Source organism: Centroberyx affinis, unplaced genomic scaffold (genome assembly GCF_046629955.1).
Source record: "Centroberyx affinis isolate AG114_WGS23_722 - 3 ecotype Tasmania unplaced genomic scaffold, CSIRO-AGI_Caff_v1 ptg000127l_1, whole genome shotgun sequence".
Taxonomy (NCBI): domain Eukaryota; kingdom Metazoa; phylum Chordata; class Actinopteri; order Beryciformes; family Berycidae; genus Centroberyx; species Centroberyx affinis.
The window spans coordinates 256,690-281,474 of record NW_027278828.1 but is presented as its reverse complement, the minus strand read 5'-3'; the positions used below and the strand labels follow the sequence as shown (position 1 = coordinate 281,474).

The 24,785-nt window shown below is 42.2% G+C and overlaps 2 protein-coding genes across 2 annotated transcripts; both read right to left on the bottom strand.

Moving 5' to 3' along the window:
* Positions 1 to 256: 256 nt before the first annotated feature.
* Positions 257 to 2,072, bottom strand: gpr78a (G protein-coupled receptor 78a). Its single transcript, XM_071529775.1, has 3 exons — positions 1,348 to 2,072; positions 902 to 1,015; positions 257 to 500 (listed from the first exon to the last, which is right to left on the bottom strand). Exons 1-3 carry the CDS (start codon positions 2,019 to 2,021, stop codon positions 257 to 259), a joined length of 1,032 nt encoding a protein of 343 aa, XP_071385876.1. The 5' UTR covers positions 2,022 to 2,072.
* Positions 2,073 to 12,480: 10,408 nt separating this feature from the next.
* On the bottom strand, positions 12,481 to 19,529 carry htra3a (HtrA serine peptidase 3a). The gene is made up of 9 exons (XM_071529693.1): positions 19,100 to 19,529; positions 17,666 to 17,771; positions 17,038 to 17,260; positions 16,137 to 16,331; positions 15,873 to 15,905; positions 14,882 to 14,996; positions 13,479 to 13,536; positions 13,192 to 13,287; positions 12,481 to 12,649 (listed from the first exon to the last, which is right to left on the bottom strand). The coding sequence occupies exons 1-9, from the start codon at positions 19,527 to 19,529 to the stop codon at positions 12,481 to 12,483; spliced, it is 1,425 nt and encodes a 474-aa protein (XP_071385794.1).
* Positions 19,530 to 24,785: the final 5,256 nt, after the last annotated feature.

Below are 24,785 nucleotides of genomic sequence, written 5' to 3'. Positions count from 1 at the left end.
GCCAGTGCGCTCCTAACATTAAGGTCATGGGTCATAATAACATTGTTTCATGTCCTGTAGTTCTAGTGGACTACATCGTGGCCTACTGGTTAGAGAGACTTGGGTCTTGTAACCAGAAAACCCGGGGTCAAGCCCTCTGCTGAAGTGTCCTTGAGCAAGGCACTGAATGTGTGAGCTGTTCTGTATCTGACCCAGTGCTGTGACCTCCCTGAACAAGACAGGGAGCTGTGTTATCAGACAATAAAGTTCATTGAGCTCATGCAGATCTGGGAGTGCTGTTGTCGTCCATGGTGTCAAACGTGCTGCTCGTGCTGTGGCCGGACAATGAGTACTGGTCCCTTCTCAAAACCCGGTTGGTGACGCTAACAAGGACCTTGCGGTATTGCTGGCGCAGTAGAGAGTAGACGAACGGGTCGCTGGCGGCCTTGGCATAGGACAGACATTTGGTGGAGATGCCCCAGTACCGATGGATGCGCACGGAGGGCAACAGCTCCACCAATCTGCGGAATTAATAGTAAGAAGTTAGTCCCATTGCACCACATGTAGGCAATTTATCTATGAGAAGTTGCTAATTTATCGTAGGCCTATAATCTCTTTCATGGGGTTATACTTTTCTTTCTCTCTCTCTCTCTCTCTCTCTCTCTCTCTCTCTCTCTCTCTCTCTCTCTCTCTCTCTCTCTTTTAGCTGCTCTTCTATTACACACATTAATAAATAATTAAGCATATTTTATCATAGTACAACTTGAACATTTCATGCACCTGTTACAAGTCAGATTTTATACTACACTAATACTCTAGGAGGTAAAAAAAAAATCTCTCTCTCTCTCTCTCTCTCTCTCTCTCTCTCTAAGGTATAGATTATTAATCAATAGGCAATGGGCTATCAAGAGCAAGATGTTACCTTGTTATAACATAGGGTAAAAAGCAGAGGATGAAGGAGCCGATGAAGATGCAGATCTTTTTAGTGGCACGCTGCCTCCTCTTCCTCTGTTCCACTAAGCATCTCTCTTTCACACTAAGGGAGGTAGAGAGAGAGATAGATAGATAGATAGATAGATAGAGAGAGAGAGAGAGAGAGAGATTAATTCAAGCATGACAAATTACACTGCAAAATGTCCATATTAACAATTCATTTAGCCTGATTAAGTCTTAAAATCCGATTAAAGATAATTTCACTTTATTCCAATGCAAATACACTTGTTTCAAGGTGGTTACTCGATTCTAGAAAATCGCTGAAACAAGCCAAACTGCACTGGAAAGAAGTCTAGAATTATCTCAGACAGATGATTTTTGTTTTTGCTTGTTATAAGAATAGCCAACAGTATCGAATGATTTAGGGTAGGGTACCTCGGGTGGATATCAACCAGCAGAAGCAGTGTCTGCACCGTGATGACATCTATCCTCTTGCAGTGGGACCTGGCCACTCTCAAAACTTTCAGGTAAGCGACGCACAGGATGAGGAGGCAGAGCGCGAAGCTGCTGCAGTGGAGCAGCGCCGTGAAGGTCGCAAAGGCGGCCAACTGCGACCTCTCCCCTCCATCCAGGTGAACGGTGCAGGAGGCATAGGTGTGGCTGTAGCCTCCCCAGGCCATCAACAGCTCGGACAGTGAGAAAGTGAGGGAGTGCAGCCAGGAGTAAGCCACGATAAGGATGGCGTCCCTGTAGCGCATCTTGCTGGAGTAGCGCAGGGGAAACACCACCGCTATCCACCTGTCGATGCTCAGCGCGGCCATGCTCAACATGGAATTCGTGGTGAGAAAAGTCTCTGCAAAACTCACGGCTTGACAGAAAAAGTCCCCGAAGGGTTTTGCGCTTTTGGCCACTCCGAGGAAAGTGGCAGGCATATTGATGATAGCGAGGAGAATATTGGAGAAGGAGAGGTTTAGGATGAAGATCCCGGGCACATGGGATCTTATCTCGGCGCTCTGGGTGAAACATAGCAGCACCGACAAGTTTGACAACAACGAGACGACAGCAATCACCACAATGAACACTTCTAGCAGGATCTCCGGTATGTTCATCTCTCGAAGCTCGAAGTTAACAACAGTTTTGGGGAGGTAGGTGTGGAGAGTGCGCCATGGTCTCCGGTCGCGCGCCACGGGGGAGCTTCCACCAGCTTTCACGGATGGTCATTTTCCCACTCACATGTCAGAAGAAGTGGATTTGTAAGCAGGAGAGACGCAGAGAGAGCTGTCCAGTGTGCTGAAATGGCCAAACCAGCTTGCCTGTCAGTGGCATGAGCTATTTTAAACCCCATCATATGTTGATTAAGCTATCGAGTAAGTAAATCAATGTTGATGTCACGTTTTTTTCTCCAGCATATGATTACTGTTGTATAGTCCAAAGTGAGAAGCTGTGGAAATGGTGACTCCAGGTTACCAAGCGCTCTGCGTTTACTGTCGGTCATGCGCACTATGCAGCGCTTCTTCTCGCGCTGGTAATTCCGTGTACACTGCACGTGCAGTCGGTAGCTGGCTCATGTGACGTTTGAACAATATTCATGCAAGCAGGAGTTAACATCAAAGATAGGGATGTCATGGTATTTGCACATAAATTCCAGTGTTTCTCCCAAAAGATTACTTTTGGTTTTTGCATATAGGGGCCCTGATGGATGTGAAAATATTTCTTATATATATATAAATATACTGTCCTTACCATTAGAGGAATATTATGGATTTGTGGTGTGCATGTGCGTGTGTGTGTGCGCGTGCGTGTGGTCCCCATGTGTCTCTCTGTGCGTATGAGTGCGTTCATGTGCATGTGTGTGTCTGTGTACCCTTTTGTTACCCTTTCTGACATGCATAACACATTGCTTTTAAAAATCTGCCAGTGAATCAACAGTATAGAGTACATGTCACAGTTTAGCTCTGATCACAGTGACAGATTTGATCTAAACCCCCTCCCTAAACATCAGGTGAAGCACAGAGAGGGAATCAGTCATCTCCATAGCAACACCAAATCTCTGGTGGTTTTACCATTCTTTGAACTTCAGTTCCTCTAACACTGATTTGTGTTGATCTCTTCTCACCAGCGTTATAAATGCCCGTAGGAAACATTTTGCTGTTGCCACAATGCATTCAGCTGAAATCAGTTCTTCAAAATATCACAGACTGTATGTGGCATAATCTACATTAAAAATGCAAGTGGTTATAGTTAGGGAGGCTGTCAAAGACAGAAACAAAACAAGGGGGGTAAAGAAGGAGGGAACGATAACAGGAAGGATGGAAGGCAGGGAAGATTGAAGGAAGGATGAAAAGAGGGAAGAAAGAAAGGAAAAAAGGAGGGTGGAATGGAGTGAGGGGACGGAAGCACATGTGAGGGACGGCCAGACAGTCTGATGCTGTTATCCTACATTCCCTTTCTGGACTCTTACAGGGAGCCAAAGTCAAATTCAGGTGCTGATAATTCCCATACATGCCCCACCTAAACTATAATGTTAACGTTTTTTTAATAATAGTTTAAAAAATAACCTACATGGATTGATTATACATTAAACACAGTGGGGAGGTTTTGATTCCACAAGATTATTTTTTGGAAAATTCTTCTTTCACTATTAAGCTTGATGTGATGCATCTGTGTGACTGTGGCAGCACAGCTAATACCATTATACCAGAAGGAGACAACCTTCTGCTGTTTCTCCCTGTGGGTAACGACTCATGTAAGAGGAAAAAAAACTTTAAGTGTATTAACAGGGAGGTGGGCTACCACAAGCTGCCAGAACAGCTTCAGTGCACATCTATCTATCTATCTATCTATCTATCTATCTATCTATCTATCTATCTATCTATCTATCTATCTATTTATACTGGTTAAAGGCACTCATTCTGCTGTTTCACTTAAACATGAGCCAGCAGAACTGATCTTGAAGTAATTCTCTGTACATTTGTGTGTGTGTGTGTGTGTGTGTGTGTGTGTGTGTGTGTGTGTGTTTCTGCATGCAAGCATGTGTGTGCGTGTGTGTGGGAAAGCGTGGGTAGGTAGGTGTTTTGTGCAGTACATCATACAGTATATATGTGTGCGTCCTGTGGGCATGAAGGTGGGCTGTGTTGCTGTTTTTTTTCCCTCAGTTCCCCAGATGTTGTTTATTCCCACTGTTCCCAACGGCGCCATTTATATTCAATCATTAACGGGTTCTTAGAAGCTCACATTTACACTATACATATACGCCCAATATGCTGCCTTTTTGTCATCCACTAAACTCCTCAGTGTAAGTGCTGCCCCAGATGGCTCCATTGCCATAAAGGAACAGCCCCTTTGTTGCTGAGAAAGAGAGAGAAAGAGGGGATGAGAGAGAATGAGAAATCACCCCTCAGCCAGAAGGAACCCTCTTAGTGTTCACGTGTCTCCTATGGGTTCCCAGTGCTGGAGAGGGTGTTACGCAAGCAACAGAATGCTGATGGCAGAAGCACTTAAGAAGTCCCGTTAGCAGGCGAAGGGGTCCGACGTCCCCTAAGCCGCCGCCGCTGGCTGTATGACACTGTGTATATGTGCATGATGTATGTGTGTGTGTGTGTGTGTGTGCGTGAGATTACATAACATCACAATTCCCACGGTCGGAAATACAGTATGGAGCTGCCTCCTCTTCTTAATTTACCCATCATTCCTTTCCATTCTTTCCCCTTCTTAATCTAAGCAAAAAAAATAGTATTTTTTGTGTAGCATCCTATTTCTGTCTGTTCATGCATCCATCCATCCATCCATCCATCGCTCCATCCCTCCATCCATCTTTCCATCCATCCATCCATCCATCCTCGCTACTGCGTTTTTGACCATAGGCGAGTTAGCCTCAGCCGTCATAAGTGAATGTGACAGGTTGAAAGCGTGTGAGTGTTACAGAATAGCATGCTGTTATTCATAGCCTATCCATATTTTAGGGTCACTTTCCTGTGGGTACATTTAGTCAAGAGGGTATGCATTTCAATGGAGATCCACATTTGAACAAATTTTATTCAAAACCTTGTTTGTGTCTTTCTGTGAATCTCACCAGCTTGGCACAATGCTTAAGGGCTTCATTTGCTTCTCAGTGACCCTGATCTGTCAGGTCTACTCCATTTAATCCAACGCTTTAAAGGCCTGAGAGGAAGGCATTTTGTAAAGGTGTTGGTGCAAACCCCTGCAATCTGTAATCTCTGCACAAAGATGATGAAGATGAGAGAAGAATTGGAATTGTGATGAAAGATGGGGATGAGAGGAGATGATGTGTAAAGAGAGAGAGAGAGAGAGAGAGAGAGAGAGAGAGAGAGAGAGAGATGGAATGGAACAAAAAATGTCATGAGTGAGTGTGTGTGGAGCGTGGGAGTCTGGATGCATAAATAGGTCCTTTGCCCTGTGAGCAAGGGAGCAAATGCTCTGCACAGCAAAGCTAACTCAGACAGACACTCACATGTCCAGACACACTTGCACAGACTTTCTCTCTCTCTCTCTCCCTCTCTCTCTCTCTCTCCCCTCCCTCTCTCTCTCTTGCTCTCTCTCGCTCTCTTTTCTCACGGTTTGTCACATGATGATAATATGGGAGCCTGACTGAGAAAGGAGTGTGAGTGTGTGATGCCGTCACATCAAGCATCTAGATTAAGACAAGGGTTTTTTTTACAGCTGTGCTAATAACAGATAGCACAACTACTGAAATGTCAATTTAGTAGTTTTCCAGTGGCAGCACTTCCTGTCAGAGAATCATTTTTGGAAGCCGGTCCTAATTGAAGTGAAATCACTCAGAATAAGGTCTTATTTGATCTGTACATCCTACCACTCTGTCTTTCTTGCCTTCCTACTTCTCCACTGGCCTTTCTACTGCCAATGTGCATGAACATCTTGAAACATCATGAAATGTCCTCCCACTGTTCCTCATCACATTTGCATTTTATTTACATTTTCATTTTAGGCACTTGGCTGGCAGTCTTATTTAGAGCGACTTGCAAGGAGTGAGCAGTTAGTCCATTGGGCTCATTAAACCATTTCAGAAGCCATTGGATAATGTCAGAAATGCATTGTCATCGAGCAAAAAACAAAGCTGTTTATTCTCTCTCTCTCTCTCTCTCTCTCTCTCTCTCTCTCTCTCTCTCTCTCTCTCTCTTCTCTCCCTCTCTGACCTTACTAATTTGTTGATCCAGAATGTCTAATTTTACCCACAACTAAATATTGTACAAAAGAGTAATTAGGCTTCTACAGTAATGCTAAATGGGGGCAAGTGAAATGCTGGCTGTCCAGTGTGTGCTGGGCCTCTTGCTTGGACACAACATGCGTTGCGTCATTAAGGGACTTAGTATGAGGCAACTATTCTGTTTCCTCAAACACTAAATAAACTCTGACTTCTCAAATGCACAGACAGGAGTGGTGATTCAGACTGGCTATACGCATAAACACACACGCACACACAAACACACACCCATGCACTCAAAGAACACACACATGTGCATGTAATACAGCCTATGGGCAGGCATGCACACACACACACACACACACACACAGGTCACAAGATGATGAAATACAACATTGTTGGATGCTGAATTATTCAAAATCCCAAGAAATGCCTGAGTAAGTAAGAGGGGGAGTTGAGGGAGGGAAAAGGCTAGAGACAGGATTTATAGAGTGAGGAGTAGAAAGCAGGAGTCAGCAGTCTGCCAGAGAGAGAGGGAAAAAGAAGACTTGAGGGACAGTCAGAGAAAAGACTCGCAGGATTTCAGCTATTACTGGAGACCTGACAAAATAATTTGTGGTCTCACTTTACAGTGTGACTGTGTATGTGTGTGCACATGTGTGTGTGTGTGTGTGTGTGCGCACGTGCATGCATGTGTTTGTCTCATCTCCTCTGCCGGGTGTACATGAGGCCATCCAGTGCTGAGGAATTCAGTGTAAAACCACAGCAAAGCGCTGGCCTCAATCTCTCTGTTTTCAAAGAGTTTAGCCCAACAGTTTAGCTCAGAGCATGACAAAAATCCCTTAATCTTTTCCTTACCAAAAAATAATAGAGCTGGACTTACAGTAGTCTGGTCCTACAGTTATGATCCTCTGAATGTCTAGGAATGGGTTCATTGTTTTGCATTGAAAATCTCTATCTAACGCAATGAACCAAAGTGAACTGACAAACAAACTGGTGACCTGCCTGCCTGACGTCACAACTCCAGCCAAGAGAGTACTTTTGTAAACACATCTGAGCTAGGAGAATATTTAGGAATGCTGAAATTTTACAAGAGTTTTCCTAGCAAGGGATTTCTCTTCTTCACACCCAGCAATGACAAATGAGACTTTAGGGAGAAAGGGCAGAGTGTCCTCTACGCAGTTGGCTGTTGCTGATTCTGTTTTCCTATTCCAGCGCTGACAAACGAAGGAAGGCCAGAGACCACAAAGAGACCTGCTGGAGACTCTTCTTCTTCTGGAGAAAAAGAGGGATGAGAGGTGTGAAAGAGAAGAGACAAGGTGAGGAAGTAAAAGAGTGAAAATAGCCAAGAAAGCTGAGATACTGGGAAGGGAGAAGGGATGAAAAAAGTGAGAACATTTTTATCTCTCAGCAGCACCTGTGTGCATGCGTGCGTGTGTGTGTGTGTGTGTGTGTGTGTGTGTGTGTGTGTGTGTTAGTGTGTGTATGTGTATGTGAGAGAGAAAAAGAGAGTGAAAGTGAGAGTCAAAGGGAGAGAGAGTCCCACAGGCTACTCTCTTGTTTCTCTCCCAACTTTAATACTCCTTTTTTATACCTCCCATTATTGGCCCTCTCTTTTTTGAACAGAAAATGACTATGATACACTATAGAGGTGCTTTGAATGGACAAGAGAGACAGAGGGACAAAGAGAGAGACAGAGAGACAGAGAATGAGAGGGAGACCTCCACTGTCTCATTTCAGTTCAATAACAACTTTATAATGGCTGTGTATGGAGTCTTTCCACTAGAAAACTCAATAAAAACAGATCAAACTTTCCCTGGAATGTCTGGAATCCCAGCCATCATTAAATCTGCAAAAACTATGTTGCCTTTGGAAAATACATATTTAAAGTGTAAAAATATACACCAGTAAAACAGTACGCTTAAATATCAGTTGACACTGTACACTTGAATGCACCATAAACCTATTTATTACATTTAAATTTTTCCCTTCTTTCCCCAGAGTCATGCTTCAGGGAAGCTGTGGTTTTTTGGAGGAACCGGGGGGTTGAGTCACAGTATGGACTCATGTTAGGGAGGTGGAACGCTCTAACAACACATGGATCTACTTAGCTCTTCTAAGTGTAATTGTCCAGTTGTAGAACCACATTGTTAGAGAAATGTTGCCTTTGGTTGTAGTTTACTGTATGCTAAGGTTGTGTGTGTGTGTGTGTGTGTGTGTGTGTGTGTGTGTGTGTGTGTGTGTGTGTGTCCCTGCGTTGGTGGGGGTGGGGGTGAGGATGGGGGATGGTGGGTGGACTGAGGTTTGAAATTGCAAAAGACCAGTTTCCCTTACTTTCACTTTCTCATTCTCTCTCCAAAACTCTGTTGGTCCACAATTTCAAAACATGATTCTATTCTATTCTATTCTATTCTATTCTATTCTATTCTATTCTAGATTAGAATCTACAATCGGAACTATGTGGAAGTTACATTCTGTTGATTTTAGGAGGACCTTACAGTTGAAATGTCCATGTTGACCTATGCAAATAAGAATGCATGAGAAGACATTTCACATTTTGAATAAGATTTGGTCCACAATTTCAAAACATTCTTCTCTTCTCTTCTCTTCTCTTCTCTTCTCTTCTCTTCTCTTCTCTTCTCTTCTCTTCTCTTCTCTTCTCTTCTCTTCTCTTCTCTTCTCTTCTCTTCTCTTCTCTCTTCTCTTCTCTTCTCTTTTCTTCTAGTCTATGTGTTCATACAGTACATAGCCCACAGTAGTTCTGGTCAGTAAGGCAGGATAAGTCACAGAGTGAGAGTTGGATTCCAGACAGATGGAAGTAGTTAGGGCCTGTACTACTGTAATGCCATAGTTTAACAAGGCTTTATAATTGAGCCCAGTCTGTCTTGCTCTGCTGCCGTGCCAGATGCCCCAATCTGCAGTCTGTCCCTCCAATGTTCTTTCAGCTCACTTAGACAATAACTTACTCTCTCCAGCCTGCCAGAGATTTGGTTGTAGTAACTGACTGTAAATGTAGTATTTTGCAGTATTTTTCTTCTTGGACTGCTTCCTATTCTGATGCTATTCACTCCCTTGACCACATGAGAACACTCGAGGATGCATGTGCACGTCACGTCCAAAATTAGGGAGGCTGTGTTTATGTCAGAGGCCGCCGACCTAATAGCTGTACCTTCTAATAATGTATGCTTCCATTCCAACACACAGGGTAATTTTAGTGTCTCAGAGCCACATGAAACATGTATATATGTGTGTGTGTGTGTGTGTGTGTGTGTGTGAGTGTGTGTGTGTGTGTGTGTACACGCACGTGAGAGAGTTAATCTCTTTCCCAGAAGCAGAGGTGATGCTACTTAGCCCTACTGATGACAGTCAGAATGTCAGTAGGTTCAAAGGTCACCAATGACTCACAGTGTAACATTATGAGGGACATTATTATTGTGCCTCTCTCTCTCTCTCTCTCTCTCTCTCTCTCTCTCTCTCTGTGAGTATGATTGAGTGATAAAGAGTCACGTGGCTGGGTTGATAGTCCATTATTTCTTATGGCTGCCTATCCTGGAGGTCTAAGGTCCCCAGCCTCATTACCCCTGTCGCTTCCCAGCCATGGAGTGATGCCGGGCAAAGCCAAAAGCGTGGGTGGACCCCTTATCTCTGGGAGGGACAGATGGGTGTGACACGCCAATGCGGGGGCGAGCAGAGGAGGAAGGGGGAGAGGGCTGGGGTGAGAGGAGAGTAAGAGAGAGGAGGGGGAGAAGAGAGATGGAGAAGAGGATCAATAAACATAAGAAGTGGATTGAGGAAAGCAGGGATATGCATAAAGGGCAGAAGAAAAAAAACAAATTCATTTGAATTGAAGACAGCATTCAACCCATCTTTGTCAATAAAGGTCAATAAAGGAAGATGTTCTTTAGGGACATGATACTAACAATAAATCTTTGGAGGAGACAGTTTGTGAATATAGTAAGCAAAATTGTATTTAAAAGGTTTTCGGAGACTCTTGTTTTTCTTAAATGCAGTGACGGATGTTTATTCACAAACCAAGCATCTTCTCTCAAGCTTTGTTTACATCTTTGTCATTGTGTCCTCTTCTTCAACTCCAAAACTATCCAGTCAGAAATAGCAGTAAACTAGGCTGCTTCTCACAGGACTGAGCATCAGTTGCCACGTCAGGAGAGAATATTGATACGCAAACACACCATCTACTGGCCTGTTTTGGAATCACAGCCGGTTTAATTTAAACTGGAGGTGACTTTATTTGGCCTCTAGATGGCAATAAATCCACTGCTGTTAACTGTAGTGGTTCATGGCTTGAGCATGGACTGAATTTATCCACAATATGGACATTAAAGCCTTAGGAAAAAGGGAATGTTTCTATATGTTTCACTTCAAATTAACTCATAGCTAATTACTTTCATACCACTATAGTTCATTTCTTGCTGCAGATGAAATCTCCTCTCCATTTTACAATCAAAATAAGCAATCTGCAGAATCTTGAAATATTTTGAGAGAATGTAGCTTAATATTTTAACAAAACAGAGGCATATTTTATTTCAGCATTAGGTGACATAGTTTTAATGCAGAGCTTTGTCTCTATAAGGACATACAGCTGCCGTCCTCTGCCCGTTCCACTGAAGTAGTCTGGGGCAGAGCTATGAGAATGTGTCTTGGCAAGACTAGTGAATACCACATACACACTCCAACGACTAGGTCAGACACACGCACCCGCACACATACACACTTTGCAATATAGTCTAATCTCTGTCAAATCTCTGTTGTATCATTCTCTCACGCTCATTTTTTCCTCCTTTCCAGCTCTCTGCCCCATCACCCTCGCTCTCTCTCTGTCTTTCTCTGCCAGCGGGTATCAGTGCCAATAGCAACATGGCATGGTCTTTAGCCAAATAGGCAGGAAGGATTGTCTGTCTGGGTCCTGTTTACAAACTCTCCACTCACACACACACAGACACAGACAGGCATGCACACACACACACACACACACACACAGACAGGCACACACAAGGTCCAATGGGGTTACGAAGTCATTCATGAGGTAAAGTCAACATGTGAGCGGACGTCTGTAGTGACAAACCAAGCCAACACTGTCCTAGAATAGCGCTACGCCAAACCACAAAGAAGAGGATTTGTTTCGGTAAACTTACTTCTATCTCACATTACTGTACTGGTGGGACAGATTCCAGTACTTACCCTAACAAAGTTTAACATATCAACAAGTTGTTTTTTCTGTTGCCACTTTTTAATTTTCATTTTGTTTGCATTATAAGTGTATACAAACCTTTTCCCCTTCATTTCAAAGTGTGCAAATGCTGCACAGCTTTGAGCTTTGTTTCAGTGTCATGTGTTCAACCCTTTGCTGCAGTGGCAGGACAGTCATGATGTTATTTCTTTGATTCTGGATTCAGTCTTTACAAGCTCACCACCACACTGCATCTTAGATAACCACTAACTCTGATTGCTGTCACTTGGATTATCTAAAAAAAATGTAATTATCTTGCTGTTGAACCATTTACCTTGAATAATGAATCAGGTCAAAGCGGTCCTACAAGATTTTTGTCAATTTAAGTGAAGCCCGGGTCTTCCACTTCATGGTTCAGAAAATGTTATGCATGAGAATTTCCATTACCAAAACAGGAGAGGATAAAAATGACTTTTCCAGTAACGGGGCCTTACTCAGTGTGCGTATGTGTCTAGGTGCCATCTCAGGTTTGTTTAAATTAGGAGAATGACTTGCCAATGCAAGGAGGAGGGAGGGGAAGAGAACATAAACAAAGGAGCCTAACCTGCCTACTGTACAGATGGACAACAGCTGTTGGTCTCACAGGCACACACACAGACAGACAGATGGATAGACAGACAAATGGACAGACAAGTGCACATTCATGTACAGACATAGAAACTTCCTTGAAAGCCTTTATTCACAAATTCTATTACCTCATACAAAATGTTGCCTTTATACAGTGCAAAAAGCTTTCCTCTGCAGTATTTTCAGTATTTAGTACACAGAGTCTGTATTATACAATGCACTCATACAAGTATATAAAATTTTGCAAGTCATTTAGCAAAATGTGTCACATTAAAATACACATCATCAGTCAGGAAAACATTGAAATAAATGCTCAGTTTTCTCTCTTCTGACACTTCTGAAACTGAACACAAACTGAATTTTGTCTATTTTGCAAGGTAACTGCAGTTATATTCTTCAAAAAAAAGGAATAAAATTATCAGTTCACATTTCCATATATGGCTTACTTGTAACGCCTTGCAGTACATTTCCCATGGCATAATGGAATTTTAACGCCGCTACTATTAACTGAGTCCAGCCCAACAGTTGTGCACACATAAAACAAACTAGGTGTCTCATTCTCCATAGAACCTCAATGCATCAAGGTATGCGGGTGGATGTTGAAGAGTAAGTCGTCGTTGCCACGGCGAATCTCAAGGAGGAGAGGCTGGTTAGCTAGCAACGCCCCCTGCAGATCTTCAGTGGTCTGGAGTGGTCGGCCATTCACCTTGACGATGACATCACCTGCCTTAATCCCACTCCTAACATAGAGAGCAAAAGATGTGGTTCAGATGTGCCTGAACTGTTTGAAATGGAGGGCCAAGCTGTAACGTAACATGAGTACATGCAATTGAGGTAGGCCATGGGCCAAAATGACTGAATATTGATTGTTTTATCCTGTAATCTCAACATCATTGTAAATGAGGGCCACCCTCAATGATTTCTTTGAGGAAATAAATAAAGGTTGAATTAATGATTATTTCGAAATGTAACAAGTAGGAATTAGCTTTGTAGGCCTTATGTCATCATTGTTTTTGTTTATATTCCTTGTAAAAAGTTATCTCAAATTCAATCCTAAAATCTTCCCAGTAGTCCCCAAATAGTATATCACATGTAGAACCCTTTGATGGGTGAAAATCTATTTTAAGCAGTGCCAAATCTGGCTGATGGGCCCTATGTTGTCGGTCTTGGACTGGTTCCTAGAAAGGTTTTTTCATTGTCGCGTATGTGTGTGTGTGCTTGGTTGTGCATGTGTTTGTGTGTGCATGAGTGTGTGCATGGATGTGCCTGTGTGTGAACGTACTTCTCTGCAGGAGAGTCTGGTATGACCTGTTGTACCAGAACTCCACTGCTGACATCAGGAAAGTCTGAGTTCTGAAGCTTCAACTCTGCTAGTAGACTGAGACACACAAATAAAAAAGATAACATTTATTGCTCTTCAGATATTAATAATTAAACCAGTTGCCCTGGAATAACTTCTTTATCATCATTTACAGTGTTCAATTATATTTAATTGTGCTGAAAATTGTCAAAATGGTAAAAATAATGATCTATTGTGTGTGAATGTGTGTGCGTGTGTTACAAACTCACGCTTCAGTGATCGTGAGCATCCTGATGCCTAAGAAACTTCTCTTCACTCCTGACACCCCTGAAAACAACACATCTGGTCGTCATCATCATCATCATCATCACCATGTCTTCCCACACACAGGCTACCACCTGCTCCAAAAACTATCCTCAGGAAAAGGGACTCTGCTGCAATCTGAATGCTTGAGCTTATTTATCATTTCACCAATCTACTGTCACTTTACAGCTAAGGAATTTGCATCTGTGAACTTTAACGATGAGTAAAGCCACAAGTCATTACCAAAATACACTTAATACAAAGATAAGGTGTCGAAATAGAGTACTGGGCAGCCAGGCACCACCAGAACAGCTTTATTGCACCTTGCCATAGATTCTACAAGTGTCTGAAACTCTGTTGGATCTCTTCAGTGAGAAAGGTGTTTTGGTGCTGGAAAATACTGTCTAAGGCACTTCACTCAAATGGATTGAAAGCTGGTGAAATCTGACAGCCATGGCATATGATTTCCATTGTTTTTATGCTCTTAAATTAGTCAAGTGACCAGCAATGTCCTGTAGAATGAGGCATTGTGATCCTGGAATAGACCAGTCCCATCAGGAGAGAAATTCATCACCACAGAGTGAAGATGACAACTCAGACTGGCTTTACTGTTTATTAAGGTTTGTATTCAGTGTTGCTGACCTTGTTCTCTGAAGGGTTGAGTGGACCTAAACTATGTCAGGAAAATAGACCTACCTGCTTTACTCAGTTATTTCATTTATTTTGATGGTCATTTGAAAGTATTATCTATATACCATAACCACAATATTATGGTATTGGACTACTGCAGTACTTCAATAATACTTGATGTTTGCATTAATATTGATATTGAATGTGTATATGTGTAGTGTATGCACCGTATTAACATATGTCTTGCATTGTCTTTTTATGCACTTTCGGTCATAAGTCTTGTTTGCTCTTGTACTCTGTATGTCAGTAAATGTATCAAACCTCATCAAGTCAAATTCCTTGTAGACATAAAGGTCCTGGGTGAATGAAGGTGATTCTCACTGTGATCATGATCAACATTAAACATCATCATTATAAACATAACCATCAGCATTCACCAGGAAATGTTAAAGCTACAACAGCAGATCGAGCAGATCACACAGAGCATTTAATAGTCATGATAGCCCCAATATGACCAACACCATGTCTGTGTGGCTCTCACCTGCATCGGACTGCGGTTCCTCTGATAGATGGTGAAGTCCTCTTTGCAGCCTGACCTTATCTAGCATAACAACAATTGAGTTTAGTCTTACTGACAAATAACCACCTCATAATACATATTCCTACATGAGCTTGCATTAACATCTCATCCAACACAAACTCTATTTGCCTTTGTGCTGTTTCAGCTTTGACCCCTGACCTTTGCTGTTTTTGGTCTGAGACTCTGTGAGGAAGAGGCTGATCCTGTCAGAGGGAATGGCGAAGGAGATTCCTGCTGTCACCTTCAGAGTGTTGATGCCGATCACCTCGCCATCCTAAAACAAACACACACACAGAGCGCATACTGTAAAACTTCCAATAAGAAAATAATATAATAATAATAATATAATAAAAGTTCCTGGAAGGTTTTGTGAATCTGGTCCTTGGTCTCAAATAGTGTCCAGATCTCTAACAACAGGCAGGGAATGTAGTGTGTATGCATAAATAAAGGCCAGGTGGTAAAACAATTTGGCAGAATTACCAGAAAAGAGTCTAAATTAATTTGATATGTATAGTGTAAAACATTATTAAAATGACTAAAATATCAAAAAATATATTACCAAAAAGTTACGTTGCGTGTAGTGGAAAACACTAACATGTTTATCTCGTTGTCATGGATACAGGTACTGGCACAAAAGCCTTGAAATTCATTACGCAAACATAACTTTACCGCTTGCGTCACTATCCAGCATTGCACCTGTTTGTAAGTCAATACATGACAGAGAGGTTTATTGATTCACTTTTGTGGCTTTGGCAGTTTCTGTTTCATTCTGTGTTGATGCACCAATCGTTTGTTTACAAGACTGATGACCAGTATGTTGTGGCAGCCTACCGCTATGTTACAGTAGTTAATTGTTTTGCATGATTATATCAACCAGATATTCATTAGTAGTAGTAGTATCTGACAGCAATATTTTCAGCATCTAGGCCTAAAGAGCCAAAATCTGAGCACCACATTTCTCAAAATATCAGTAAATTCTATCACTTTTAGGCATACCAGGTAGTGTGGAGCTGCCTAAAGAAATGATGGTATGCCTCTAATAATAGCCTGTCTCTAATAAAGGCCTCTCTTTTGTTGGAACTTTTACAGTATGTTATTTTTTAGAGACATTGATAAACATATAGTCCGTGGGTCATAGCACTCTACTCACCAAGTTAACAAGAGGTCCTCCAGAATTGCCGTACTTCCCAGAGATAAGGGAAAATAAGAGAGAAACACAAAGGAACAATCACAATGATGATTTAGACCGAATGCACACACAAAGACCAGAATCCATATACAAACACAACAGCGTCTAAATCTCTGTGGGCCTCTGTCCTGCATAATAGAAATAGTATGTGTAATAAGACAAGTATTCAGTGTATTCATGAATGGACACGTGTGTGAGTGAGTTTGTGTGTGTGTGTGAGCTCACATTAATAATAGCGTCAGTCTGGATGTAGTCCATGTCGGAGTCCCTGATGCCCAGCTCCTTGCCGTCTCTCTGGGCGGTGCTGACGATCCCTGTGGTGACAGTGTTCTGCAGGGCGAAGGGGCTGCCAATAGCAACCACAAACTCCCCCGGCCTCAGGTCAGCTGAATGCCCCAGAGACAGCACCGGGAGCTTCTTCTACTCTCATACACACACACACACACACACACAGAAATACACAGACACACACACACAAGGAAACGTGGGCATGCACACACAGACATGAGAGACATTATTGGGTGAGTTATAAAGACAGAAAAAGACAAAGAATAGATAAATACAAAGGAGTTTGTCAGACAGAGGGAGAAACCTTACGAGTGCGCGAGAGAGAGAGAGAGAGAGAGAGAGAGAGAGAGAGAGAGAGAGAGAGAGAGAGAGAGAGAGAGAAAGGGATAGTTTAACACACATAAAACTGTCCCAAGTATTTCAGATATGGGTGTGAGAACACATATCACCACTCTGTCTCTTTCTCCAAGTCATGGAGCTGGTGTTTACGTTAGTATTCCCGGTAGCACTCTAGTAGAACACCTGAATCTCTAGCAGAACACTGTCAGAACGTGGCATAGAAACGTGTCAAGACGTGTGCAGACTTGTGCAGTCCAGTGAGTGAGTGCATTTAAGGGTCGAGGATGTATAAAAAGTATGGAAAAATGACATTTTATATGCCATATGTAATGCAAATACAAAATAATTTTATAAAACATGTATTTATCTGTCATTTTCATCAAGTATGGCTCCAGAGTTGGAAAAAGATTCAAGTGAAACCAGTTATTCTGATGGGGACTAGAGAATGTAAATGTGTATGCATGCTCATTTGTGTGTGCTTGCGTGTGTGTGTTCCTACCTGAGGATTGACCTTAATAGTGGCGATGTCCGACTTCCTGTCTACATCTCTAACCACGGCCTCATACGCATTGCCATCGTGGAGCTGGACGCGCAGCTGGGGCCTCCCTGTTACCGCGGCAGCCGTGGTTACTACGTGAGCGTTGGTTACAATCACACCTGAGTGGGTCACGATGAAGCCAGAACCACTGGAGAGAGGGATGTGACGGCCAAACAGAGGATGTCTGGAGACAGAGAGACAGACGGAGAGAAAGTCAGGAACAGATGAAACGGCAAAAATAATAGAAAACCTAATTTAAAGCTGCACTTGGTAATTTCGCACTTTGGCAGAAAGAGGCTTGAATTTTAAGTCTTCAACACCTAGAAGTTACGTAATATGACATCAGTAAGCTCTAAATGTAAAAATATTTTCCTTAAAGACTGGTGGGAGTGGAAGTGGAAGAGAATCTTTTGGCAGCATGGTCAACCATCACTTTTGTATTCATGCAAAATTTGTCACTTCCGGTGAGAAGACAACCCTAACGCTAACACCCAAATAATAACAATAATGGCTTGGGCAAACAGAGCAAATCTTTACAGTTTACAGGGCAAATGTACAACACACACATATAAAACACACATACACACACCTTAAGAAGAGTTCAATGTGGACGACAGCAGGTGCTATTTTCTCCACTACGTCAGCGATGAAGTTGAACTTGTAGCGCGGGCTGTTGGGGTGGAGCAGGGAACGACCTATACTGACATGAAGAACCCACTTCATTAGCACACACACACACACACACACACACACACACACACACACATACACACACACACACACATACACACACACACACACACACACACACACATACACATACTAAACTCACCCACTCAACAGCCAAATCACCACCTCTGTATTATATCAGGTACCAGCAGCACTTCTAGAGTCTCATCTTTGACCTTTTCAGTGCATAAGCAAAACAGTCTTCAAAGAAAGTGAAATATCACCTCCAAATGTCACCAAATGTAAAATTAATGAAATGAAAAATTAATGCTCAGATATTAATTGGTTCCAGTTATTTGTTAGTCAGTTTCACAGGCTACTGTACATAGATGATTAAAAAGGGAGCTATTGTAATTATAGAGAGGATGTGAAAAATAATGATCAGCTTCCTGAATGACTACCAGTTTACAATATACTCTGACACTGAGGTCAGTATGGTAGATGTATACACACACACACACACACACACACACACAGAGAGAGAGAGAGAGAGAGAGAGAGAGAGAGAGAGAGAGAGAGAGAGAGAGAGAGAGAGAGAGAGCGAGAGAGGTATAGAAGGGTGCACATAGTAGCCTAATGGAAATAGGACCATAAGGACCCTAAATTTCTAACCCCAGATCAGGTGCTGGCCCTCCATACATTGAGGAAGAGAAATCTTAGTTGATGATAATCCTTCACATCCTATTTCTAAGTAGCCTAAAGAAGGTAAATCACCGATAAATTACATTTTAGAAACAGGATGGAGACTGCTTAGAGGGTATATGGAGGATGACCCTTTGTGAAGAGAAAATGTAGTATTGTGTAGTCTCGAATGACAGTACACAGCAAAATCGATGATAATTTAACACTGACAGAGTAAAAATCAACAATAGTTCCACACCCATTAGAGTTAATTTACTTTTAGATAGTTTTGAACAGAGCCATATCAGCTTTATAGACTAGACAGGCTACACCTCAATAATGATGTCACCGAAATATGATCACATATTAACACTAGAAAAGTGATGTCAACCCTTTGAAAAAAGAACGATTTAAAATATAGGCTACTGTACAAATATCAGAACAAAACTATACATCGACTGGGGATTAAAAAAAACATACAAAGTATAAACTATTATGACAGACACACTTTTAAGTCCCTACAGGCAGTGATTTTTAGGGAATACTCATACATTTTACCCTTTTACACTGCTTTTTACCAATACTATCCTCGTCAACTTTTTGAATCACCAGCACTGTTGAGAATAATTTCTTCCATGGTCCAGGCTGTAATGACCAACCACTGCAGTCCTACCTGCGCCTGCAGATGAACAAGCTCCTTTGTGCGCTTGGGTAACAGCGGGCCTTCCCTTCTGCTGAGCTTTACGGCTGGCTGCTCTCATCTTGCAGACATTGCCGTAGGTTTTCCCATCGCTGCCACACACTTCGTGTCCCATCTTACACTGGCAGACCCCCTTGGAGCCTCGCCGCTTCCCCGCAGTGTGCAGCCTGCACTCCAAGCCGTCCCCGCAGGGCAGGTCGTTTTTGCGGCCGCAGGGGTCTCCCTCGCCCGGTGAACACACCAGGCAGCAGTTGCACCGGTCCGGGACGTACCCGCCGAGACAGCTGGGGCTCGGACACCTGCTCACGTCGCACCGGGAGGAGCACTTGTTGGATCGCACCGGTACGGATCCAGTGAGGTCGTGCGCAAAGAGAAACGCCGCAGCAAGTAAAAGTAACTGCATTGTGATTATTTCGACAGCGCCAGGCAGCTGGGATGAATGTGATTTATTCCTCAATCAGTCATATTAGATGCTTCCTTTCCAAATCTCCAGCAGCCGGGTTGTTCCTCTGCACTAACACCCTAAATAAAGTACAAAACCTACACTCCACACCGACTACTTAATACACTATTCTAAGATGTTGTACTGGCTATATCCAAGCTCTTTTTCCAAACTCTGCATGGGTTTGACAGGTCGGGGCATTGCCGAGTCAGAGTCTGACAGCCTCAGTGATGACTGAGCATCATTCAGCTCCTCCGTTCACTGAGACTGTGGACGAAATGAACCCGGAGCCTCCAGCGCGCTATGCAGCCGCTCAGCTCCACTGAGAAAGCTGTTGTGATCTATGCGCACCATCTAGTGGAGACATTTAGAAACATGCTATGCCTACTAGTGAAGGGAAAATGATTTTTAAAGTTAGGAGGTTTTTAAAAATGAAAATTAAATATGTATGCTATGCCTCTTCCACGGTGTGCCCTAATAGCCTTATTCTAAAGTAGAGTCAATCGGCCTGCATTTTAAAGATACTGCAATATAATCACTTTTGCTAACGAAAGGCAGAAAAGAACAATTTTGAAAGGAAAATAATGTTCAAAATATCAAACTGCAGCCTAAAGATGAAAAGACAATACACCTCAGATAAATAACATGTTTTGGATTTACTTTCCTCTTGCATAGATTGCTTCCCAAATCCATAAAATAAAAGCATTTTGACATTTCCATCAAAATGCATTGTGCAGAGGGCACAATGTTTGTGCTCAGTATCAGTGCAGATTATATCATGTTGAATTGGTGAATTAGACATCAAAACAATGGCCATAAAAAGGGTACAATCATTTCAACTTTAATTTCAACCTCTGTCTCAACCATTGAGTCAACATCAGAGTCCAATAGCCAGTAAATGGCCATTTTTACATCTTTAGTTTCACAGACAGCTGTGGTCAGTTTAAAGCCTTGATGTTTTATTTTCAACAAAGCCATGTGAAAATTCCCTTGCCATAAAATGTGGTTGAATAGAGTATGAATGTATCTGAGAAGTGTTTATAAATCTGGACATCAGTCCAAACAACCTACCAGTTGGAATGAGGCCCATGTCATACGATGGAAGGAGCAGACAGTGTGAGGAATTTAGTCACCGAGTGTCTGGAGACTGCTAATAGGTTTTGTTTTCATTCCCCAGTATATTAATAGTGTCCAGCGGTTCGGCTTTGTCCTGTTTCATCAACACAGCTCATTACTTGGTGACTGTTACCTAAACACATTTTTCATTATTTATTGTTGTAAGTTGGCCACTTGGAACAGTTAGGGATTAAATTTCCACCTTGACCACCCATGCTTACAAATATATGCACTCATGGTAATTTAATGTGCTTTCAATAAAAGCATCCATCAAATGGCCTATCAAAAAATGTATCTCCAAAAGGTTAACTCAGAACTCATTGATTTTCCTGACTGACACCCATGGATTCTTTACTTTATGTTAGCATTTGTCCGGATATTGCATTAATTTCATCCCAACATTTTTCATGAAAACATGGCAACATTGAAGATACAAGTTTTGGAAGTACACAGAAGTCATGTTTAAGGCATACAAGCCTAGATTTACTGACATTGCTCTGCTATTCCTTCACTCCTCATTTCTTTTTTATGTTTATCTGCAGCTTTGAGCGTGTGAAACACTTTGCCAACAAACTGGTGGATGTTCTGGAAATCAGTTGTGACAGGGTGCATTTTCTGTTTCATGTCACAGTCATTTATTGAGATTAGTCACAGTGAGATGCAATGTCTGTTTAGAGAGAGAGAGAGAGTGCATAGTGCTTTGCTTCACTGGGGTTTCACATTTCCAAGCGCACATCTCACCCACAGCAAAGCTACTGTCAGACCATAGAGTAGCCTACTTGGTAGTTATTATTATTCTATTGTAAAATGATTTTTTTAGCTGGTATTAATTACTTGTATAGGTTGCTTTATGTCACACCATGATCTGCTTTCATTCCCAGATGTGTGTGTGTGTGTGTGTGTGTGACACAGTTCACCTCCAGAGACCAAAGAGGCTATTAAGAGTATTTATTTCAGGTTAAGACACTTCTTACCAGCTTCACTGCGTCACTGTTACCTTATATAGCTGTAATTCAAAATGTATGTTCTACAGCTAAAAGTGGAAAGTGATAGTTGAATCCTGTCAAAATACTTAAGACATTGAAAACTTCTAAATGCCTCCAGTCAGTACAGTGCATTGTTGTACATTGGGATTGTGAACAATATAAACTGTAATTCCTCTAAAAGCTTTCTGAAATTCTTCCTAGTTCATCATGGTTAATTAATTCTCAATGAAGCATAGAAATACAGCCCAGTTTCCTACCAATGTCCCACTTGTGTTCTCCTTGCTCCTCTCCCAGAGGGGGGCAGCATTGAGGCAGGCAGAGCCCTGCACAATGTCCTGAGGACAGGCTTGGAGCTGGAGGAAGACCCAACACATCCTGCTCTTCTTCACTGACAGCTATTCCCAGGACAACCTGAGGAGCTCCACCCTCCTGACAGCAATTAGTGTTTGTTGTTGGGATCAAGCATCCAGAGCAAGTTATTATTAGTCAGTTTATCTGAAATGAATTGAACACATGTACTGAAGCATCTTGAAGTAGGAGAGAGGATCGGAAGTGAGTCTGGTCAGGTAAATTATTGATGTGGTCAAGGGTAGGAATGATGAAGTGGGTCTGAAATTGGAATTACAGGGGCAAAAATAATGAATTCACCTTTAAAGGGGAAATAAAAGGAAAAAAAATACAGATACAGAAAATCCTTGAGGGAAAGTTTTTGTTTGAAAGCTTCTATCTGTGATTTCAGTTAAAAAGTTAAAAGGCTAACCTGACGCGCCAGACAGGGCTTCTGGGCAAGCCAACACTCACTGTGGTACCACCAGCTTCACACATCAACAAAGTACAGAGAGATTAAGATATGAGAAAGGATTGAATGTAGAAGTCTGTGCATAAATTTAGGGGGCTGTTCAGTTTTAACTTGTGTTGATCCCTCGCCTTTCTTCCCTTGCTGAGAATCAGAAGGGTGTACTTGTTGTATGTCACACATCTCGTCACTAGGGGGCTCAGTGATGGGAAGACATCAAGGAAAGATAACATGGTGATGTGGATCCGTATGGAGCCCAGGTCTGTGGCTTCAGTTCACCAGATGGGAACAAAGACGTCTTAATTTGCCTGCCCAGTACAGTCAGAAGTTTTGTCAGTCTGTCACTTTTTACAAATGCCATAGACTTTTGCGCTTTTTTTCCTTTTGCCAATGATAATTATACAGCATGAAAAAGGGCTATTTATATTGTCCTGTCTTTCATTTAACAGGCTTACATACGTCACTCAGTATGTGTATGTGTGTGTGTATGTGTGCACTAAAAGAGCTACACAGGTGTTAATAAATAAAAGCTGACTGTGTTAACATCTGTCCTAACACGTCATCACCTGCTGTCTTGTGTCTCTCACTTATCTCTCTCTCTCTCTCTCTCTCTCTCTCTCTCTCACACACACACACACACACACACATACACTGTCCCCACCCTACAGCAAGTCTTTGGAGCCGGTGTTTGTGTTGGACTCCTCTGCTGCAATTTCCCGCGGTGACTTCCACCTCACCAGAGAATTTGTTAAATCTGCCATCCCAAACTTTGACCTTGACGCAGGACTCACCCGGGTTGCCATGGCGATCTACAGAGCCAAACCACATACCGTGTTCAGTCTGGGTGATTGGCCAAGGCACTGTACTGCGTCATGGAACACACTGTCAGCGTTCGCCCGGGGTCACGGCCTGGGCCTCATAAGGTTGTTGTCTTAGTTACTGATGATAATGATGATGAGGAGCCAAGTGTGTGTGCTGACACGCTCCGCAGCTTCAGCTGTCAGTGTCGTGGCATGTTTGGACACACCTGATTGAATGCACTACGTTTTTCATTATCTTAAAGCCATTTTGATCTAAAGGCTTATGCTTAAATGCTTGACATTTGTTTCTTAGACAAATATAAATAGTGAAGTTGATGCCTATGTGTGAATTTCTTTCCAAAGATAGTTTTGATTTTTTTGGTCACTGCACAATTCCATTTGTGTTATTTCATAGTTTTGGTATCTTATTCTACAACATGGAAAATAGTAAAAATATAGAAAAATGTGGTGTGTCCAAACTTTTGACTGGTAGTGTATGGATGTGAGTGTCTATATACACGTTCTTTTGAACATAGATGAGGAGAGACAGCCTAATTAGGGGAGGTAATTTATGTATATGACTGTGACTACCCCAATGTACACCACAACCTCTGCCCATCAATGTCCCCCATTAAAACCAGCAACAGTATTAACAGCGCCATAAATTGTATGGATGTGAATCTCTCCATTGCAACCAAGATAGAAGCATTATGTTGTCAGTCTGCCCATCAATGAAGGGTTTGTTAAGTATTGTTACTAATCTATGTTCTTACTACTTTCTTTGCAGGATTAGGCCTACAAGATCCTTGGTTACCATAGTGTTTCCATGATGTCACCATGGCAACGACGCCCAGCTCTATGGACGATGCTGAAGGGTGTTGGCATTGCTCCCCAAATCCCCTCTTTGCACATAAAGGATATAAGAGTTAGGCAAGCCAAGCCAGCCTGAATGAGACTGAATCCTGGGTAAATAACAAGGAGTTTCCTCCCTTCAGGACAAGAAGGACCATTACATCACAGGGGACCTAGGACACACTGTAGATACACGATACTTAGTCTGCATTTACTGAGACTCGCCAAATAGGAGCGCTGAGCTAGAATCACTGATAAGGTTCCATTATAACTTCAAGGAAATAGGTAAAAGCAGTCCCTGGGTGGTACTCCTACACAAAAAGGCTTTTTGAATACAAAATCAAACACAACAGGCACTGCAGCAGGAATCCAGCATTTACTAGTAGTCTTGCTTTGCTGTTTTGATCTCTTCTATCCACAATGTTTTTAAAGTCTGTTAATATAATCACAGTGGTAAATAAATGAGAACCAAAATGTGTTCAGGTGAAAGGATGTACATGTTCTTATGCCATACAGATGAACACATTCAGATTTAGTCACACATATTCTCTATTGATTCCAGTCTTATTTATTATTTCCCCCTCAACACAAACAGATGCAGAGTTGCTTTCTAAATTCCCACACTATGCGGAAGGTACAGGCTGTTCAGTCTGCTTTCTCTTTTCAA